This window comes from Echeneis naucrates, chromosome 19, assembly GCF_900963305.1.
Source record: "Echeneis naucrates chromosome 19, fEcheNa1.1, whole genome shotgun sequence".
NCBI lineage: Eukaryota > Metazoa > Chordata > Actinopteri > Carangiformes > Echeneidae > Echeneis > Echeneis naucrates.
In genome coordinates this window covers 7,155,873-7,177,686 of record NC_042529.1, presented here as the reverse complement: position 1 = coordinate 7,177,686, position 21,814 = coordinate 7,155,873, and the positions used below count along the sequence as shown (strand labels likewise).

The following is a 21,814-nucleotide window of genomic DNA, read 5'->3' as shown; positions in this document are numbered from 1 at the left end:
AGGAGAGACATTACAAGCTCTGAGTATAAAGTAGAGTAAACATTTAACACTCAAGTACATTTAAGTAGAGTGCTCGAGTTATTATAGTAATTATTAGTTATTACTTAAATTAAGAGTCCAAGAGTACAGTAAAAGACGAGCCTTTATTTACGCAATAAGAAAAGCATGTCTTGTTAATACTGTGACACGTTTTTAAAAATGATACACAGATCAGTGACAAAACAGAAACGTCCAACCTAATGCCAGTGCCCTTTAAACAGGTAAAACAACAATGAAAAGGGTTGCAATGATTTAACATGCATGACAAGTATAGTTGGGGGATTGCTGGGTGTGGTGGACAATTTGATGACAAAGTGGAATATCGTTCATGGTTGACAGGATGCAGAATTTATTTGCAAAATTACTGCCCAGTGACAAAAGGTTTTTGTATGAAAATGCCAAAGATTGCAATACAAGTGGGAATGTTGCCATTTGGTGGCTTGCTCTACTGCTTTTGATGTTGGTTTCACTATGAGAAGGTAAACTGATCTGCTCATTCTGGTAAGGCACCATTTTAATTTCAATGGGACAGTAGGACAGATGAGTGGCTGGTGCTTTAAACCGAGCAAAATCTGAAGGTGCACATATGTAAAGTTTGGCCTGTTTCAGAAAAACAAAACTTTCACAATCTGAGCTCATGATGTAAAACATTTATGAATGAGTTTCTTGAAAACAAAAAAAGGAGGAAGACGGAGACAATGACATTTTGCTGCATACACTTTCAAATACACAGTACAATAAATATAAATAAACTGAGGGAAGACTGAAGAAATAAAAGTTTATGGATACAAAATGCTGTACATTTGAATCAAATATACAATGCAGCAATGAAAAGAGCGAAAGAAACAAAATCCCAGCAAAGTGATTCCAAATTTGGCAAGTGAGCAAATAAAACCTGGACAAACATTTGCAAGACACCAGCATTGTCCTCAACAGGCTGTCCTGAGGTCAGTTTGACATTAAACTTCTACAGTACATTGAATCTTGCTCAATAGACCTGCAGTCCCAGGAGATTATTTAAATGGATGCCTTCTTATGTTTTATAAAAGATAGTCAACCATGCTACGTTTATTTCTGGAGCATTCCTTGCTAATGATCACCTTATTGAAGGTTGAGGCAGTTTTGTAAAATTAGATTTCATTTACTTAGAAGTAAGAATTTTGGCATGCTCTGAATCAGCTGATCCAAACCTATTTCAAAAGGTTTCTTATGCACTTATTTTTATGTTAAATTTTAACTAAAGCTTCTGAGTCATCCTTCGCAATGTTCGTTAGGATCAAAATAAGGAGTGAATTTAGTCTGAGAAATTAGAAAGTTGTTGGGAGATTTTGCAGGAGTATGAGCATCACAATGTTACTGTGGGTCAACTTCATTATATGAACCATCCCACATGGTCCTTTGCTTTAGCCAAATTGGAAGAAGAAATTTCCAGGCCCTGAGTCTTTACAAAAAAAAAAAAAAAAAAAAAAAAAAAAAAAAGAGAGAGAGGGAGAGAGCAAAAGATAAGATAAGATGCTCCTTCTCAGATTTTTCAACATTTCAATAAACATGAAGATGTCTGTGATTGGAAAAAAGTAAACATACCTGGACTGGAATCAAAACTAAATCCTCCACCGTGGCCACCAAAGAAAGCCCTGAAGATGTTGTTTGCATCAAAATCTAGTGAGAAAGGAAAGATACATACTGGATGAGCAAATAATGATGAACTTTGGGAACAAGATAGAATAAAATGGACATAAACTGAGGGACAAAATGGGGAAATTCGTCTGTCCCATAGAGCTTGTCAAAATAAGCATGCATGGACACTAGAAACACCTCGAAACACAAGTGGCTAAATATATTTCAGGTATCATATAACAGCTATTTTGACATCTCAAAACAAGTTCTGTGGGAAAAAAAAAAAAAAAAACCTTGACATGACATTTTGTAAAGTGAGTGAAAATAATTAACTCTTTTCATGTGACTACATTCAATTTAAGACCTTTGTGAAAATTCATAAGGAATTCTCTCCAGTGATGTGATCAAGCCAGTTCTTCCACTTCCTATCATAACCTGTTCTCTTGCATTCCGCTAATGACTTGCAGATCAAATCTAGCCACAAATCTAACCTCCACCATCAAAGCCACCATCATCATCCAAATCGTGCCCATTGTCATAGCGGATCTTCTTCTTTGGGTCGGAGAGCACAGTGAAGGCCTCGCCCACTTCCTTGAATTTCTTTTCTTCCTCTTTTTGCACCTCCAGAGTTGCTGCACTGTGTCGGTCTGCAAGATAATAGTAGAGGACTTAGAGAGCTTAAGATAGGACAAGACAGCCAACAAATATGATCAAATGGTATTCTGCATGCAGGTTAAAAAAAAATGAGGGCTACCTGGGTGGTGCATGAGGGCTCGCTTGCGGTACGCTTTTTTGATCTCATCCTCAGTGGCGTTCTTGCCAACCCCAAGTACCTTGTAGTAATCTTTCCTCTTGCTCTTTTTCAGCTGCAGCTGGGCTGTTTTCAGCAAATGCTTGTGATCTACAGTAACACAACAAAAAGCAAGCAATGAAGTGCTACAATCTGTTCAAGCAGCTTAATATGAGAAATTTAAGACAGCGCTTTACCTGAAGTTTTTTCTGTCTGGTAAACCTTTTCATAGTCCCGCACAGCCTCTTCATACTGTTCTGTGTCCATGTAACTACAAAGTGTCACACAAAGTCACTCAACAAACTGTAAAAAGTTGAACTACAAAACAGAAATAAGGAAGATCATACTCATATTGACTGTAGCATACCACTGAGCTCTTCTTAAATAGGCCTTGATGTAAGTGTCATCTAGTTTTATTGCACTGGTACAGTCTTCAATGGCTTGATTTAGCTTCTTCAGCTGTTGAAGAAGAGGAAGCGATGACAGTAAAAAATTATTAGAGATAATGTGCTACACAGGGTTTTTATTTTGAAGTATTACTGATCAGATGTGATAAGAGTGACACCCTTCCAAACAACTGCACACAATATTTGAGATGGTGACAGTGCAGGCCAATGAATATAGTATATAACTTGAAATGACTACTTGTCTTTTACCTTCGCTCCTGCCGTGGCTCTGTTGCAGTAAAGTTTAGCGTTAGTCTTGATATTGTTGGGGTCTATCATCAGGGCTTCAGAATACAGCTGGTAGGCAGCTTCATAGTTGTTGTTCTTGAATGCCTGGTTGCCCTCCTCCTTCTTGGCTTTGAGGGCTTTGGCATTCTGGATGAAGAAGCGACCAAGTCCCTGCGTTACTTTTAAATATATACATGAACTGAAACAAACTGACTTTTTCAGTAAATTCTTCTTTCTTAAATGTTCTGATGTTCTCCTGTAAACAACTAAAATGTGTGTTTGTGTGTTCAAACAGTTCATTACACATTTCAAAGCAAAAAAAGGATTGATAAATAAATAAATACATAAATCAGATTTTGCATCACAAACTTAAGCCAACCAGACAAAATTTCAAAAGGTCTTACCCTGCAGGCTAACCGGGCCTTCTCGTGGTCAGGTGCCATACGCAGAGCCTGGACAAAGAACTGTACAGCTTTATCAATGCAGTCTTCGTAGTAAAGACACAGGCCTCGAACGTACAGTGCGTCTGCATTTGTGGAATCCATTCGCAGGATATCACTGGAAAAGAAAGTTTTGTTTAACAAGCTGTTGTGAAGACTGAATAAAATTCAGTCCTCTTACCGGAAATCTACTTAAAACAGACGTCATATTTATATTTGAAATCTTGTCTGAATCCAAGAAGTTCATACTATAAAGCAATGAAACGTGTCACTGTAACAGACTAATCACCATAACCCCAACAAAGTAAAGCAACTTCTTCAAAATAAAACCTCAACTCTTCCTACCTTGCCACAGACTGAGCTTCTGGATAACGTCCCAACAGAGCCAGACACTCAGCCTTAAGGATTTTGAAGCGGTGGCATGCAGAAGCCAAAGCTAAGGCCCGATCCATACAGTAAACCACCTGGTTTAGGAGAGGAGTCACACATATGTCTGTTACATGCCATCATTGCATTTATACATGAGAGAAATTTAAATATGGTACTTTTTACACGCTGCTCTTCCAATGAAACAAAATATTGATATCAGTCTTTTAACAAGTCTTTTTTTTTTTCGCAAAAAACTTCTCAACTACTTAAGAAACTATGAATAGCACTCATAAAAGCTTTTGTGAATTGTGAAATGAGAAATGTTCATAAAATACCTTTCTGAAATCGCGCTTCTCAAAGCCAAAATCTGCCATTCGCTCATACTCCAGTAGAGTCGCTGCATTCTTATTCTGAAATAAACAATTATTTATTAGCAGTGTCTGTAAAATTTTACTATATGAATTTAAGGATGAAGTCATGCAAATCAAGAGCCATGGCTATGCTAGGTATATAACTCGAATGCTTCTTTTTTTAAATTTGATTAAAAATGTGATGCCTACTTCCTGTTGGGCCTCTTTGTTGCAGGGCTCCATCTCCAGAACCTTTTCAAAGCAGCGACTAGCCGCCATGGCATTCCCCAAAGACAGGTGACACTTGCCCTCACGAAGATGCCCCTGTGGGACAGAAAGGGCACATGTATCCCAGAATAACAACCAGGTTTTTAAGATAAGTAAGCAAAAGCTGAGAATAAAGAATGAGGCCCTTGATTTGAAAATCAGCCCGCACCAACCTTCATGAAGCAGTCATCAAGCCGCACAGCCTGTTGAGAATCTTCAAGGGCCTCTCGAAAGCGACATAGCATCATTAGGGTGGCTGCCCTGTTGCCATAATAACTTGCATTTTTGGGGCAAGTATCTTAATATGAGAGAAAAATTTGTGTTGATAAATATGTCAGGATGTTAATAATGACTCATCTGTAAGTACAAAGTTCATAATTTTTTATGAATTACTGAGACATGATCAGCAATTGCTGATTATGAACTTTTCTAAACGCAATGCTATGAACAATGACACGTCAGCAGGTGCTGTATACAACAACCCAAACCTGCCCCCCTGCACCACCCCAAAAACAGAAAAAGTGGTAATCTCACCGATGGCCTTAGTATAATAGTTGAAAGCCTCAGAGTAATCTTTCTTGCTGTAGAGTGCATTCCCTTGCTCTTTGAAGCCTTCAGCTTGACTAGAAAGAGGAAGAAAATGAAACGTATGTCAAGGTGGAGTCGGTATTGTGAAAAGACAAAAACAAAAAAAAAAATGGATAGCTTATCAAACAAACAATTCAGCAAGACCCTATTCAATTAGTTAGTTCCATCTGTGATTCAATTTCTTCCAGGTGGGACAGCGAATGGGTTTGTCTGAGAGGACACAACTGTGGCGTTTTACACCTGGAAGTGGGTCAGCAGGAGGGTACACATAGTCCTGACAGCTCTGATACTAAACATAGCAGTGAGATTCTCCTGCTGCAGTCCTGTTGGACAGTGTTAAAGGGTAGCTCAACCCTGATTCAAATAAGGTTCTGTTGTTGTGCTAACCTTTGTGGTGAAGCCACACCAATAATTGAGATGTGTAGGCGTTTTGATTCCAAGGCCATGATGTATGAAAACACTTGCCCAAGTAAGACTCAGCACCTAGGACTCTTTGAAAGGCATGTATCATTCTGTCCAAAACCACAACCAAAGGAAAAACCAAATAAGACAAAGCCATTAAAGCCATTAAACACCCGTGACAAGGCAAGTGCTGACAATAGAAGTTTTACCATGAGTAGAGTCATGGTGTCTGGACTCAAAATTCTCTGGACCGATCAATGTCTAAGTTCTTCCCAACTCTTTCCTACTTAATGTTTGGCAGTTTTTGATCAGTAAATAGGAACTGGAAATGTAAAAGCATTTTTACCGGTCATAATGGCTCTGACCCAAACCTCTATTATGGTTTCATTGATTCAGCTCCATTTTTTACAACTAATTTTTCCAGGCTATACTGTAAACGCTTTAATGACATTTATAATGTGGACAAGAGAACACAATTATTGGTTATATTAAGGTATAATAAATAACGTTTTGAGCTCTAAAATCTTAAAGCTAAGATATACTTTTAACTGTAACACTGACAATATTCAACCCTCATACCTACACCATGACAAACAATACAACATTGACACCCTCATTCTAGTATTGTTTGTATATTCTGTAAATGTACAAGTATAGTTTTATATGTTTTTCTTCGGGAGAAATGTGTTACCTCAACGTTGGATTGAAACGGGAAGTGTGCTTCCTGTGACCTGATTCATTAATATTAGCCATCTAAAGCTGATAGCTTTGCTGTAGCTATCAAACACCACGGTGCCTCATTGAGAAATGTTACGTTTAAATAACCGACCAACTTCAGACTTTAATACGAGTTAAGGGTAAAGGCCAATTCAGCTCTAGCTGCCCGGATGTGTCATGTGGATGTTTCTCGATGGAGGTGAGTCACTCACAGTTAAGAGCATGAGAAACTCAGGCGATGATTTGTTTCCAGTGTTGTGTTTTAAAGGTGTGAAATCGGCTCCGAAAGTCAAAGGTCAGCTTAAACAGGTTTAAAGCACAACAGCGGAGCATGTGTCGGGACAATACGGACCATTTATCTCGACAGACTCGATCCAGCAGCCGGTCAATCGGCGCATTTTTTAAAGTTCACTACTTGCGGAATAATTTAAACCACCGAGCATAATTCAAACGACGGCCGCCATTCATAGAAAGAGAAATGACAAAGATGCAGCGGAGGTGAAACACGCTGCCTTACTCCCGGTGAGCTAGCCCCGTTAGCCGGTCTCCGGGCTGACCGTGGACCGGTTTCCGAGCCCTGTCAGGGGACCGACGGCTCAATTCAGTCGGTTTTACTTTTCGCCTCACAGTCGCCGAACAATCGATCACAACATACAGCTCCGTGTTTACCGTTCCAGGTCCTGCTGGTTGTGGATTTTAGGCTCTGTTTCCACCGGCACGTCGATGTCAACAGCAGCCATTTTTTTTCTGGAAAGGACGAACGCAGAGTGACGTCACGTCCGCAAGCAGGATTAGCATCCCCGAGGCGGGTAAACCTGCAAACTACATCTCCCACAATGCAGCACGGCTCCTCCCGCCTTACCAGTCCATCCAAAAAATAAGAACAGACTATTTCCAATAGTGGACTTCTGATACATGCATTCAGTCATGAAATCTTCAGTTATGACCATGAACATTTAACAATTTAACAGTATGTGGAACATTTTATAAATTATAGATATTAGTGGTTTTTATTTTCACTATTATCATAAAGTCTTTTCATGGTAGTCGTAGCTGCAGTGAAGAATGGGGTGGAAGCATCATCGTGTCAACAATCGCTGTTCATCTGAATTTAATCTTAGTATTTAATCGTTTTTATCCAACCAAATACTTAACTTTCCGCGAATGCCTCCTAAAAACAAAAAATAAATACATAAAAATAATCTAATATTACTTACCCATGAGTGTATTAACACGGATATTTAGATTGCATTAATAATGATCACGTTATCACTGGAATGCAAAGAGTGGTATTATTCATAAACAGTTATTTGTTACGCTGTTATAAATAAATAAGTGAATTATATAGTTCTTACCACTAGAGGGAACCAGAGTATGTTAAAGCAGCGGTGTCCTGACCGGTTTCATATAAAACTATGTGTTCACGAACTGGCAAAGACACAAATAAGAACAAAGTGTATAAAAATAAAAGTCGCCATTAAGCTGAGTGTATGAGGTGTGACCACAGCGCTGCTGAAGCGTTCATCTCCACGTGCTGAAGCAGTTTTGAAGGTTTAATTTGTCGTTTCTTAGCCCGCCACCTCTTATGATGCGGAGCGGGCTCTGCAGCAGAAACACCTGAAGCCATTAATCCCTATTTTAAGTAGCACTCCTGATATTGTCTTTTAAATTCAGATTTCTTTTTCCTGGAAGTCGTTGGCTCTTTCTTGTTTTCTGTTTCCTCGTTGGACCCTCTCCCCTTTGTGGGCTTGTGATTAAGTAATCAGAAATAACAGGTTCATACTCATGATTTGGGTTACTACTGAGTGTGCCTGAATAGAAACATCTGTAGTGAACAGTAAATATCCTGCTGTGGCCATATAAAGAAAAGACAACGACAAATGTGTAAAAAAACAGTACTATTAATAAGCTCATATAGAATACAATATTGACATATTTAGCACATAATAATTTACATTATTGCAATTTATGCACAATTACACTAATCATTCATTTTACCAGGTGACACTTCAAAAATACATATTGCTTAGGATGATTCAGCACAATCAGGTGGGAGAAGGATTTCTGAAAAGAAATAACTTTTTTTATACAACTATTAAAAAAACATGTTCAATAATGCCAAAGACACATAAAAAATGTGGTTACAGCTTTAAAAGGTTGGACAACAGCAAACATCAGCCTGTCTCTTCATATTGCACATACAGAATTAAGCTGGTGTAAAATCTTAACTTATTTATCTAGCCATCACCTGAAGATGTTACAATGGCTCATGTTAAACTTTATAGCTTGAAATTAATTTGTGTGATCGTATGCATTACATGTAGCATGTCTGCATACAGCAATTATTCTTGGCATCACTATCATGGCGGTGGTTGATTGTCACCTCATAACACGGAGAGGAAGGGGGTAAAAAATAAATCTATCTTAATCTGAAATTATAAGGAAAAACCATTCATATCAGACACTGGCTGCAGAGACATACATTTGTTCAGATGCAACACTGTCAGCAATCCAAAGTTATGGATCTCAATTGTCTTTACACAGGTGGAGGGGGTTGTATGGAAGCAGCCAGATTCATTACAGAGTTACACAATCTGGATTTTTCTTATTCACATTGGTTATGAAAACAAATACAGCGATGGGCTATTGTACTTGCTCTTCCAGAGTACAACTAGAAATCTCTCCAAAGCCAGAATTTTGGCAACAAACACATGGTAACATTTACGCACCGCAGTGTATTTGTCTATTACAGTCTTATAAGTAAAACTAAAGATGCTTTTCATTATGGCTTCCAGAGGGGTGCAGACCCCGGGGAACATGCACGCACCAGCTTGTTCAGAGGAAACAGCTGAGTGATGGTCCTTTGATTTTTAAGGGATTGAAACACTGGCCGGTCAGTGCTGATTTCTTAGTTCACACCAGGAGATTGTCCATACTGCTCTCATGTTTTGAACCTGCCAAACTTGACATGCTGATATGTTGCCTTTGTTGTCGCTGCATAGTGTCCTGCTGTCACTCAGTGGGTCCCCTGCTTTGTCCAGCTTTGGGTAGGTTAAATCCACTATACTGTAGGGCCTTCAGCTTAGTCCGGTTCATTTTTAGTAAGGAGAGAAGATAATGGGTGCATGTGTGGCCCTCAGGGGTCCGGGTGCAGGCCTGAAGAGCGTAGGGCTGATCAGTGGACCCTGGATGATGGCTGTGGGACCTGGTGGTAGCCTTAGTGCCAAGGGTCCAGGTGCCATGGTACACAAGGCAGCTGGATTGAGGGGGCTGGTCAGAAAACCTGCTGGCAGGCCTTTGGACAGCTGCTTCTGTAGGGCCAGTTTAGTCTGAGACATAAATTAGATCTAATTTAAATTCTACAAACACACACTGAAAACTGAAAATAGCACTATTTCAATATACACCCACTGCTCCATTACTCGTCTTTAGAATAGAAAGATGAGGGTAGCAGACTGTTGGAGATAAACTTCATTTTGTAGCATCCTGACTTAAAATGAAGCACTTGAATTAAAATAGGAAATAAAGACACATACTTGTTAATTCCATCAACCACTCACCAACTATCATACTTGCAAGTGTGTCGACAGGTTTCAGACACAGCCTTTATTTGTATCTACTGAATTCTGTATGTGGGTCATACTGTCATGTTCTAAGTACATTGTGTACAAACACAATACAAATGAAAGTTGTGTGTGTGTGTGTGTGTGTGTGTGTGTGTGTGTGTGTGTACACATGTGAGTGACAAACTCTTACCGCTAAGACGGCACTGGGCTGTATTTTATTATAGGGGGTGAACTTTGTCTTGACAGGCTTCCCAGCCAAACGCTCTTTGTGTCTCCTGCTGTTCATGTGCTAAGAGGGGACAGGGATACTCAGAGAGGACACAGCTAACAAACTAAATTGTTTTTAAATTGTAAAATATAAAGGTGAGGCTTTCTGTCTTTTTTGGTTTCAGCAGTACGTAGTTAGGGGTTTACATATTAGAAAAGTCACATTTGTCATTTTTGTGTCACCCTACACACCTGCTTCAGCTGTGTCTCCGAGTTGACGGACACCTGGCACAGTTCACAGTGAAAGGGCTGGCTGGAAACACCAACAACCGCTCTGGGTTTGCTGCCCATTCGCTGCTTAATTCGGCAGGCAGGTCTGGGTAATGATGTCATCTTGACCCTGCGTGGTGAGTGGCTGTTGTTTTGACCGTCCAGCATCTGTTTGTGCTTAGAGCCTGATTAAGCCAATCAGAAAATAGGGAACAATGTCAGATTGAAATTTTGTTAACCATAAAAATTGCTTTAACATTTTCCCAACTACAATCAAATGGCAAGATACCTCAGAAATGTAAACTGAAGTGATATAGTGTCACATAGTACATACCACTACAATGAGCCTCCAACTGGGAGCTGGAATTAACTGTCACTTTGCATGTAGGACAGTGTAGATGTTGTTTTTTGTTACTCTTGGTCGCTTTAGCCTCGTCACCCTTCGCCACCTCTTCCTCACCTCCCATGGAGCTTCCCTGGAGTTCAGAGCATGGGGCTGAGCTGGTGGCTGGGCTGCAGCCTTCCACAGGCGGGTTCTCTGGGGCCAGACAAGGAAGCGTAGCTCTAGGGGAAACTTGTGGGGACAGCTGAGGGGAGTGGAGCGAGGAGGAGTCCTTGGATGAAGGCTGCAAGGAAGAATTGGCTGCTGGCTCAGCTTGCAGCTGTGCAGGTTGAGGAATGCCTAGGCCTGAGAAAGCCAAGATAAAACAGCCTATTAATGTGATATTGCAATGCTGTACATCCAAATCAGGATAAAGATCTCTAAATGTAAAATATACCATTATACACTTTTTGGGAATGAATACCTGTGTTCTCTGAGCAGAAACATGGAGACAAAACCATTAGCCATTTGGATATTCTGCACAAACACAATTTAAAGAACCATTTTGATGAAAATTAGAAGACTGTCACTAATCATGTTTACTCATTAAATATAGCTCCAGATGCCAAGAGCTAGTTATCTTTGCCTTGGACAGTCAAGTCATTTTTTATTTATTTAGTGCTGAATCAATTGCTCACGTCAAGTTCTCTTTGTATGCTCTCTCAAGACAGGAACTAAATATTTTAGATATTTACATATACTAATTAATACATTTATTTCCAAATCCACATTTAGCTTTAAGCTACCAGCATTTGTGCTTTTTTTAAGCATTGTGATTAACAAAGTAACAAACTTTGTGATTTCCTGACTGGGGGCTGCTACTTATTACATTGGCCTGAGTGACCTAAGCTTGCCAGTAGAGATGGCCTATAAATAAATCTGAAAGCAGTTTTATATCATGGCAACACATGAATTCTACACAAACAAGGTCCAAATACTTCTTTGATTAATGCAAGAAGAGAGGCGTGACCTCTATTTCCTTTCCGCTCTTGGCAGTCGTTTCGTGTGACCAACCTGTCATTTTTCTTTACCCCTTCTTTCAGATAACCTTGTTATGAAACTTAACATCTTCCGTATGTATTTATTTGTATTTTCTGCTCCCTTTAATTTTCATATCTTTTCCCTCTTTTCTGCCGTCTCAATCTTTCTTCCTCTCTGTGTCATTTGTTTGCTCCCTCAGCTGAAGCTCCCTCTGTCATAATCAATCAACAACCATGGCAACTGCTGAAAGTAACAACCTTATCATTATGTGGTTAGAGGGAAATTGATAGGTGCTGGAAGAAAATGGGAGGGGGAGATCAATAGTGAAAAGGAAAGCTTGACAGAGTATAGAAAAGGAAGATGGTGAAATTTTTAGTTAGGCTGAATGAGAAGCCAAGTGACTGAAAGGAAATGAAAGACAAGTCCTAAAAGTTTCACAGCAGCTCTTTGGAACGGAGGGAGGCTGAGGAACCATGAAGGCTAACATGAAAAATATGGAAAGGATCCTGGGCTGTGGCCACCGTAAAAGACACTTGTCCCGGAATTTGTGGATTTAAACACGCAATTAAGTTACATGGTGGGTTTAATAGACTCTAGCCAATGCTTTTTCACACAATTACAGCAACAGAGTTAGCTAATGTGAACCAGGTCAATGAGGGCATATCATAGCACACATTTGATTTGGTGCAGATAATTACAGTGCACTCTGCACAGACGAAAAGGTTAAAGTGCAATATAAATGATGGGCAGCGCTCGGACTATGAAGATCATTATTAAACTACTGAGTGCGTGGTGCTGGCTCAGCAACAAATTCCTAGAATATCAGAGCTCAGGGGAGGGGGAGGGATCATATAATGTTCAGTCCCTGCTGGTCGTGGGTACGACCACATTGTGGCTTTAATGCTGAGAATGCATCAGGTGTCAGATTCTGGAAAGTCAAGGTCACCATTTCCCGTTATATTCACCTTATTCTTTTTTAATCCCAACCGCAAAGTATGTTAAAATAAAAATCAGCTTGCATTGATTTCTTCACAGAACTGGAGACCTGAGCATCCTTTCAGTTCTGTGAATATTTTGGATCAACCCATATACTGCGTTTTATTTTGAACATAGTCCAGGGTCATAATGACCAATATACAGGAATGTGTACTTTGTGTACTTAAAACCTTTAATAATAACCCAACATGGATATGTGCATTGGCCCCTCATAGTTGAATCAGGAAATAATAGGAGGCTCACCAGAGTAATGTTCAAGTTGATTGGAGCTTATATTCTGTGTGTAGCATACTCAGTTTCTTATGGTGGCCCTGGCAGCTCAACACAGTGCAAGCATCTTTATCAATACACAGAATTGAACACACAAATGCACAACACAAATGTACTGCAAATACTCACTACACAATAAAAGTGTTTCCAGGGGATACTAAACATTGATGAACCCGCCAGTTTATCAATGTTTCTCATTCCCATCCCCAGACTCATCCCCAGGCTGCTGTTAGGATTGTGTTTTCAAGGTGTGGTCACAATAACCACGTTATTCACCCAAAATATCCTAAACACCCCCCCCCCCATGGTTAATGAGGACCATGTCCTGACGTAACATCAGTCTGGAGTGCATTTCGCTGCACTGCTCCTTATTGAGTTGCACACTGAATCACCAAAGTAACTTGTAGACCTTGTTCTACACATGCCTCATCTTTAGAGCTGAAAAGGATATTGATTTACTGACAAAAAGAATATGAATTAGTATCAGTTTTGCAGATTCATTAGTGGTTTTAATCACATGTTAAGATTTGCTGCATGACATCATGAATTCAATATATGAGATTCAGCCAGACAGAAAAAGCCATTTAAAAATCTCACTTTGTTGAAGATTAATTCTAGGTATACTCATAATTTAAAATCAGTGGGTATGTATGGGTATATGGATAATGGTGGAAGGTCATTGATTAGATTTGTGTACTTCTGTATTGTGGGGAGCTACTGATGTCCTACAAGGAACCCAATGAACCTCCTTTGACAAGTTTAAGACATCAGATGTCAGAATGCTCTTTTTAAACGCTTTAAGGCTTCACATTTCTCTTGATGGGAGTAATTACCCATCTGAAAGATCCAATGAGAACAGGACAGGTAATAGCTGGTAATTAGCCAGCTGAATGACAGCAACTAAGGCCTTAGTGCTTACATCTTTCCAATTACCACTAATTACTCAGAGGACGGTGCTTTTAAAAAAAGAAAGATTTCTACCTTTTTTGTCATTCAAATGTGAGTCTGTTGGTCCTGTTCCTCCTCCCACAATCCCTTTCTCTCTCTCTTTTCCCATTTTAGATGGACTGTGTCCGTTCTTCTGTCTGCTCCTCTGGGTCTCCAAGGCCTTTAGCTTGCGAGCGTGTTTGTGACCTTTGTAGTGGGCCTCTGCCTGGGTCTGGCCGTAACATGCACATACACACACACAGGCAGACACACACAGACACGTACAAGCAAGTAGAACAAACAGAGGAGAAAGTCAATACAGACTATATGCACTGAATCACGATTAAATTAAAGTGATTAAATGGACAGCATGAAATCAGTAAACTGTAATCTTTCCATCTGTTCCATCTCCCTGGCTTCACATGCTTCTATGGAGATGGGGAGGAAATATATGCGACTGAGCATTTGACTCGGAGGAAGTCACCATTTTGATCATCACTATCGTCGTCATGGCTGTGCACAAATGAGCATCAGTTGGACTCATGGCATCTCATGGCCATCCTCTGAGCTCACAGGATCATCTTTCCACTGAATTGCTCTGACACAAAATGGCCCGTGTCCATTCTGCGGCAACACAAAATAACCTCCGTGCCTTTCAACAGCAAGAGAAAACACATTTGTGGCAGTGTGACAATAGATGCATGCAGACTTGAATCCAAAAAAAGGCTGAGTGGCTGTAGATAAAGCAAGACGTGCTCTACAGAGAAAGATCAGCTTCCAGCAAAGAGGAGTGCACCAACAGTAACAACAGCAGCTGAAGCAAAACACAGTTATCTGAAAATCCATACACACATTTCTATTTCCATAAAATACATCAAATCAATTTTGTAGGAACATCTTAGCTTTGCTGCGATAAATCATTTAAACTGCTTTGTATCTCATTTTCTACAGTACAAATACACTTTATATGGTTCATATATTTTAATTTTTGATAATAAGAGGGTATTAACATTACTCTTATTTCTATCATCATTGCTACTAATCTTGGTTCAAAGTTCATTAAACATGATCTTTTGCTTTTATCATGCACAAACAGCTAGGACAACTACCATTGTAAGACAATCAGAGGTGTTAGTTGTAACACTAACCATAGCTCTGTTGTGTTCAGTCTCCATGTGACATGGCCGTAGTTCAGTCATCATTCATTTCTATTCTTTACACCTGTAACTTTACTACTTTGACATGCACAGTCACCTCTGAAAAAGGCCCATGACCTACTCTCTAAAGGTGAAACGTTTAGTCGAGCCTCAGCAAACTATTCACAACAGCAAGTGTAGAGATGAAGCAGAAGTTATAAAGGATATAAGGTTGGTGATGATCTGTATTTTTCTTACTTTAAACAAATCCTCAAAAGAGACCAAAACCAGTATGTATCCGTATTTAATGCGTGTGTAAATCCATCACAGGAACAAAATAAAAACGTGGGAGATTATTTAGCCCTTTTAAAAATGAAGTAGAATTGGCGACAAATTCTTAAATATTTATGTATTAAATGTGGACTTGAGGTTCACTTAGGTCTTGTTCTTTTCATGGAATTAGTTAAAAAGAAGGAAAGTATAGAAGCATAACCAGCCTTATTCTTTTAGAGCACACACTTCTGCAACACTAGAGCCTTTCTGTCACAAACAGAAACATACACACAAACGCACTTCCTAAGTCGAAAAAAAAAAAAAAAAGTCTGAGTTTGGAACAGTGCAACAAGACTTCAAGTGGCTGGCCTCACACAAGGCTGTTAGATAATTTGTCACTGCTCAAATTATCCATTCCAGTTTCCAGACACACACTGTACAGCCTTACCTAACATACATTCAGACTCATAGTGTGTTGGTGATCTTTTAGTGACTGTGACAGTGGAGGGAGAAAAAGGCTTCACATCAACACTTTGCATAAAGCTTGGCCTGCTACATAAACAGAACAGGCACCACTGTGGGTCAAAGTGTGCGGTGGGGCATAAATAGCTGAGCAAAAGGGTGTACGACCCCTTTGGCTACGTTGAATGTCAGTGCACACCAACCATTCAGCGTGATTTTGGACTGACTCAGAGGGATCAAGCTGTTCTCATCTGCATGCTACCAAATAGTCCGGCATTCCAACCAGTCTGAATTTACTATGTTCTACCATAGTAACCTAAAAAAAGTTTAAAATAAACAAACAACAACTAATTCTGGAATAAGTATCCCAGGAGAGAAGACAAAGATCCTAAGTTACAGACACCTGAAGGAGTCTTCTGTTGACCTCAACTCAAGCAGCTTTATGACGGCCAAACTCCTCATAAGCAGTGAACAGTCACCGTCCTTCTCAAAAGGGCAACAACATTGAGTTTACAGCCTTAAAGGAATAATTTTGAATTTTTCTAGTCTATTCTTTTTTTTAAGACACACCTTTAACACTGTAGTCATTAAATTGTGTCTATATACTGAACAAACAGTTTCAGCTTTTATTAGACCGAAGTTCTTAATCAAACATATGTACTTACAGTATACCATCGTTAATATTCGTGAAGGGAGCTAGTGAAAGTGGCTGTAAATCATAAAAATCAAAAAACTGACAAATAACATTATGTTCTATTCCCATTAAACATCCAATTTGTTGGCAACACACTTTAGATGTGAAGCTAACAGTATTTATTTTGGGCCTGGTCTTTGGCCACATAAAGTGAAGTCAAAGAGTCACTCTGTCTTCATATGATACCAAATGACTTTGCTGCTAAGTGGACGCACTTAGGGATTTAGCTGAAGCTGCATATCCAATATGATACATGAAGGTGGATGTTGACAGAGAAAACCACCTTTCCTATGAACTGCAAAAGTGGCAGGTATAAAATACAAATAGATTTCAAACATTCTGAACTATTCCTTTAATCAGTTTTCTCGATGGGGTGCAAATTCCAGTCGCTCAGTGCTGCCCCCTTTTGGGACCTGGTACCTGCCTGAAACCTGGCATCCACCTCCTGGATCAACCAGCTCTCTCAGCTCAGCTGTAGGCACCGCAGAGGGGAGGAGGAGATAGCCTGTTAGCTAAAAAACAGAGTCCTGACATGATCACGGTACATCCAAAAGTGAAGAGCAGAGAAAGAGAAAGAGACAAATGAGGAGGTAAGTGAAGGATACTGGTCTTGTTATAGTATCTCTGCTCCTTCAAGTTTAAGAGTCATTGTCATTCTGTGAGATTCCTCCTGACAATATAAATGCAAATACACATAAACAAACTCCACACGAATGGGAACCAAATTAATACGGAGAGAGGGGTGCGATAAGGAAAAAACCACAAAGAATTAGCTGACTGGTTTTCTTTTAGGAATCCAGTGGTCAATGAGAAAATGGAAGCAATATTAGTGTGGTGATCGAATGGACTGATAAGAGGAACATTTTCGTGGTTGGTTTTAGACCAGAATACAAATGTATTGAATGTGGTCCAAATAAATAGGAGCCTGACTGCAGGAATGATCAAAACAAAATCTGGTCAAGTTGGTTTCATACCTTAGACTTAATTCAGTTTGGTCTTCCACCAAAACCAAAATCAAAGCCTGGAGTTGAGATTCCATCTGATGAAAGCTGAAAGAAATCAAACAGTTCTCTTCTGTGGTATCAAAGGATTGATTAAGGATGCGACTTACAGTGGAGTTGAAGCGGAGGTGACAGATGTTGCAGGAGATGATGGGTTTCTTCTTGGGTGGGGACATGCCAAAGGTGTGGTTGATCACAGCCTTCTGCACAGGATCCATCTATGAGAAACACACATAAACAAAATACAAGGAGACGTTGTCCTTTACATTTTCCTTTAGGCTTCTTCTAGTTCATCTTTCAGTATAACAGAATAAAGTTCAGTGATATTTTATGGTGTCACAGAGAAGAGCAAACAGCAAACATTTTTAGTAAATCAGGAACAATGAACAAAAAAAATAAAAAAAATAAAAAAAAAAATCACAGATAACACGTTATATTGATTTATGGACCAGGAATCGAACCACGCCCTTCTTTATTGGGTGGTGTCAGTGTTAACCACTACGCCACCGTGCTGCGCAGGCCACCACATAGATTTACACCGTGCCCTTCTTATGGTTTTTTTTTTTTTTTTTTATACACCACCGTGCTGTTCAGATACGTTCCTTTTTATTCTGGGGGGAAAAAAAAAAAAAAAAAAAAAAAAAAAAACTTATGTAAAATGTCGGCCAGGACTGTTATTCTGTGTTTATAATGAATTCCGTTTTTAATGTCTGATTCCGTGATCGAGGATTTTATAGGGCCCTATTTACCAAAGCTTCACAGGTTTAGAAGACAGGTTGAGCTTCACAGTGTGCAACGTTTGCAAAATGAGGGACCATGTTTTTGTGTTTTTTTTTTTATAAAGAGATACTTTGTTACTTAAGCAATATGTGATATTGCTTTTATGCAACAATTCCAATAAGCATGGATAAATGTTTCAAACTTAATAAATGTGAAAGACACTTTAATTGGAGATTGTAGATTGGAGTAGATCCTTTGCACACCTATAGATTGAAGCAGAAATCATTATGAATGAAATCGTTGCCCCAAAAATTGGTTTTGAATCAAATCATGAGATAGTATAATATTCCCACCCCTACTAACAAATATTTACTGTATCAGTAACAAAAGGACTGAATTAAAATGTCATTATGCTGAAGACCTTTTTTTAATTTTCAAATTGAAATAAAAAATAATGAAAAATTAAAATTACTTTCTGTAACTGTCACTCACATCCCTTGTTTGACATGTTTTATTCTAGCATGCAGACGGGAGTATGAATTATATGAATGAAGTCCATGTAATTTTTATTTATTAATACTTAACACCATCAATCAGATCAGTGAGAAATAACTTGTCAGTGCTGATTTCTGCATTTTGTTTCATTAAATATGGTTAGAGATTTTCCTCTAGTGATTTAATGGATTATTAAAGATTAATGTCTTTGCTGAAAGCACACAATATTTCTTCAAAATAAATTATTAAAAAAAGTGAAGTTCACACATTTGAAATAGCAACGCTATCCATATTTTTAATCCCTATAGCGCAGTAGTGTTAGTTGAGTCATAATTTTAGCTTTGGGTGTCAGACGGCAATCTTTTCCCAACCTCCCACATCCCTGATACATTTAGCACCTTGCCTCTCATTTCCCTCATTAAGGGTTAAAGCTAAATGTAGACGATGAACGTCTGCTGTTCAGAGCCAGACCAAACATATACAACATGTGTATGTGTGAGAGAAGTGTTGTATATGGGATGTCTCCATCATATGTTTAGCACCAATCAGAGCCAAGTTACACTGAGGCTCTGCCAGTGCCATAGTTCCTTATAAGATGAACACAAATAAAGTTATTTGAATAACAGATACAAAACAATTCAAGTTTTCAGCTTCACAGATTTCCTTTATGGGGTTTGATTTAAATAAATCAAACTATTTAAAACATGAAATAAAATTCTTAAAATTCACTTTTGCAAACAAATAGTAACCACTTGGATTGCAAGCGTCACAAGAGCTTGATCTGCTGTTTCCATTTTTAAATTCAAATTACGTAATCACAGCTTCTTGCTGACTTTCTAAAACATGCCATCCTGCTGAAAGTTGTGGCGATAGATGGACAGATTACAGATGGTCCAAAATGGTTCAGGCTCTGTTGGGCCTCCTGCATGATGAGTGCACATGAGAAATATGTTGTGGTATCTCACCGCGTTGAAATTGGGAAACAGGCTGAGTGGCGAGGAGGTGTTGACTCTGAGCGGCAGGAAGTGCTCCAGCTGGGCATGAGTCTGCGGCTGCAGGGCCCTACCCGGCAGAGGCAGGGAACCCAGAAGTGGGTGGACTTGGCTCTGGGACAGTGCACCTAAATCGGGGTAGATGACATTCACATAAACACATCAGTCCGACTACTGTTCATCCAAATCCTCCATATTCTTCTCTGTCCAAAATCCAAATATGTGGATTTGTGCAGAGCCACAAAAGCTACACAACCTTATACTGAGACAAGGATAAACAGAGTTTAGCCTATGAAATCAGGAGCTGCTCCAACAGTGAATCATTCACTCAGTAAAGCTTTAATGTGTTTGGTAATAGCAGGGCATAAATGATGAGAGCCTTTGTGTGAGGTGTATGGCCTTTTACTGCTTTACAAGTCCATAGTTTATCTTGACAAATGCCCCTGGCCTTTAAACACAGCACTAGTGTGAGTGTAATTGTGTGCTTTGATCCTTCCTGAAATCCTGTGGATGGGTCAGTCAAGATGAAGAGTAAATGGAGTTTACCTTTTACGTTTAAGGGGAGTGGTAGCTGGTACATTCTGCACACATTTGTTTTTTGCTACTCCCCTTGCATACAAAATTTCACCGCAGATGCGCCTTTCTTTTATGAATCCCACGGCAATTTACGGTCACATTTCGCTTTGAAATCTCCTTCCGCACAACCTCTCATCTCATTGCACCTAATTTTGGCTGCCCTAAATGCTTTTAGACTGCACACGCTTTAAAGAGCATCATGGTACTGACCTTTGTCTAGACCTAAAGTAAACATTGGACTGCTCACATTAAAATTCCCTCAGTCTCACATAAGTATGGTGATTTGTCTGTATGGTAAACATCCTGAGGTTACTTTTAAAAGGTCAAATTGGAATAAAGAAGAATAAAGAATTAAAACAAATTTATGCAAATAAAGGATTTTTAAATAAATGAGCTGAATCAATTAGATATTCAGCAATAGGAGTGAAATAGCAAGCAATATTATAGCAACAAGGACCATTTTAGTTTTCTTCAGTTGTTTTTTAATGAGTTGATTTTTTTTCTTTAACCAAATTTACTTCTGTAGGTCATTCCCTTCATTTTAAATGAAGAATGAATCCTGGAAAATGAGAATTAATGCATCTAATTAAATTGGGTTGCACCTGCACAGCTTGAAAGCAATGGTGCAGAGAAAACCGGAGACTGTGTATGTCTGTTGAATGTCTGAATTATGAGCAGCTGACTTCAAAGAAGAAATCTTAATCCAAAGTTGAGTATTTTTCTGCTTTTTGCCACCGAGACTCAATTTTCACTGTGCTTGAAATATCTTCAAGAAAATAATCAAGTAAAAAATATTAAAGCAAAGTAGGAAGGGGTTGGTCTGATTGGTGGATACGCCAATGTAGAAAGCTGAAGATTTAAGAAGTACATTTGCACGTGACAAATAGCAACAGATTTGACTGCACAAGGAAAAGAAATTAAATAAAAATAAGATTTTAAAATATACATAAATATCTAAATAACTCTGCTGAAGGGGAGCTATGTACATTATCGTCTTAAATGCAGAAAGTAGAAAGTAGAGTTTCGACAGTAACTGATGATGTGAAGATGACTAACTCTGGATTTGAGCTATAAATTCACTGAAATATACATAATGTAAAGGAATGTTTCAGCATGTAGTACAGAAACGGACATAGATGAGTAACTCCCCTGATGATTTGATGTTCTATCTGATGGATAAGGTAGATTTGAAGCTCCTTGAGCATTAGCATGTTTTTATTTTTTTCATTGGTTTCAAATTCAAAAGGGTTCTGGTGGCCTGAGCAAGGACAGAGATAACAGAGGAGGAAGAAAAGAAACAACACCCTTCAGATTCAAAGAGGCCAAGAAATAAATGAATAAATACAGACACGAGATGTTTGATTGTTAGCATGTTAACTACAGACAAATACAAATGGAGCAGTGACAGCGTTACGCATCACAATACATCTTGTTTTATCGTAGCCAACAGTTACAAATGACTCTGGGTTCTTTCTCTCAGGCTGGGAATATAGAAAACATGTAAAGTCTTGCCAACATTTGATTTAAATCTAATTCAGATCAACCCAAAATGATAGAATATAGAAAGGAAATATTAAAATGTAATTCTAACAACAATGTTAGCAGCTCCATGT

At 39.0% G+C, this 21,814-nt stretch overlaps 2 protein-coding genes across 3 annotated transcripts in view; both read right to left on the bottom strand.

Moving 5' to 3' along the window:
• Positions 1-124: 124 nt before the first annotated feature.
• On the bottom strand, positions 125-7,006 carry LOC115059803 (dnaJ homolog subfamily C member 7-like). Of its 2 annotated transcripts, none has more exons than XM_029527496.1 (14): positions 6,923-7,006; positions 5,081-5,169; positions 4,720-4,844; positions 4,490-4,603; positions 4,265-4,339; positions 3,906-4,024; positions 3,525-3,678; positions 3,103-3,267; positions 2,814-2,905; positions 2,644-2,717; positions 2,411-2,557; positions 2,148-2,303; positions 1,624-1,698; positions 125-1,480 (listed from the first exon to the last, which is right to left on the bottom strand). In XM_029527496.1, exons 1-14 carry the CDS (start codon positions 6,991-6,993, stop codon positions 1,443-1,445), a joined length of 1,494 nt encoding a protein of 497 aa, XP_029383356.1. In that variant the 5' UTR covers positions 6,994-7,006; the 3' UTR covers positions 125-1,442. The 2 variants fall into 2 exon arrangements, with proteins under 2 accessions (XP_029383356.1, XP_029383357.1); XM_029527497.1 differs by having other exon boundaries at positions 1,630-1,698.
• Positions 7,007-8,255: 1,249 nt separating this feature from the next.
• Positions 8,256-21,814, bottom strand: part of LOC115060172 (zinc finger protein 385C-like) — a 50,018-nt gene continuing 36,459 nt past the window's right edge. The window contains exons 3-9 of the mRNA XM_029528024.1: positions 19,599-19,753; positions 17,529-17,636; positions 13,907-14,084; positions 10,631-10,984; positions 10,279-10,481; positions 10,010-10,108; positions 8,256-9,582 (exon numbers count right to left, since the gene is read on the bottom strand). Of these exons, the coding sequence (XP_029383884.1) occupies positions 9,352-9,582; positions 10,010-10,108; positions 10,279-10,481; positions 10,631-10,984; positions 13,907-14,084; positions 17,529-17,636; positions 19,599-19,753 (1,328 nt within the window). The 3' untranslated portion in view covers positions 8,256-9,351. The remainder of the gene's footprint in view (positions 9,583-10,009; positions 10,109-10,278; positions 10,482-10,630; positions 10,985-13,906; positions 14,085-17,528; positions 17,637-19,598; positions 19,754-21,814) is intronic.

Excerpts from the sequence above, each read along its gene's own strand:
- LOC115059803 (XM_029527496.1), bottom strand. The coding sequence starts at position 6,993 with ATGGCTGCTGTTGACATCGACGTGCCGGTGGAAACAGAGCCTAAAATC. Across the intron at positions 4,025-4,264 it reads AGAAGCGCGATTTCAGAAAG|GTGGTTTACTGTATGGATCG; the intron begins GTATTTTATGAA and ends CTCCTAAACCAG. Across the intron at positions 3,268-3,524 it reads AGGCCCGGTTAGCCTGCAGG|AATGCCAAAGCCCTCAAAGC; the intron begins GTAAGACCTTTT and ends TTCTTCATCCAG.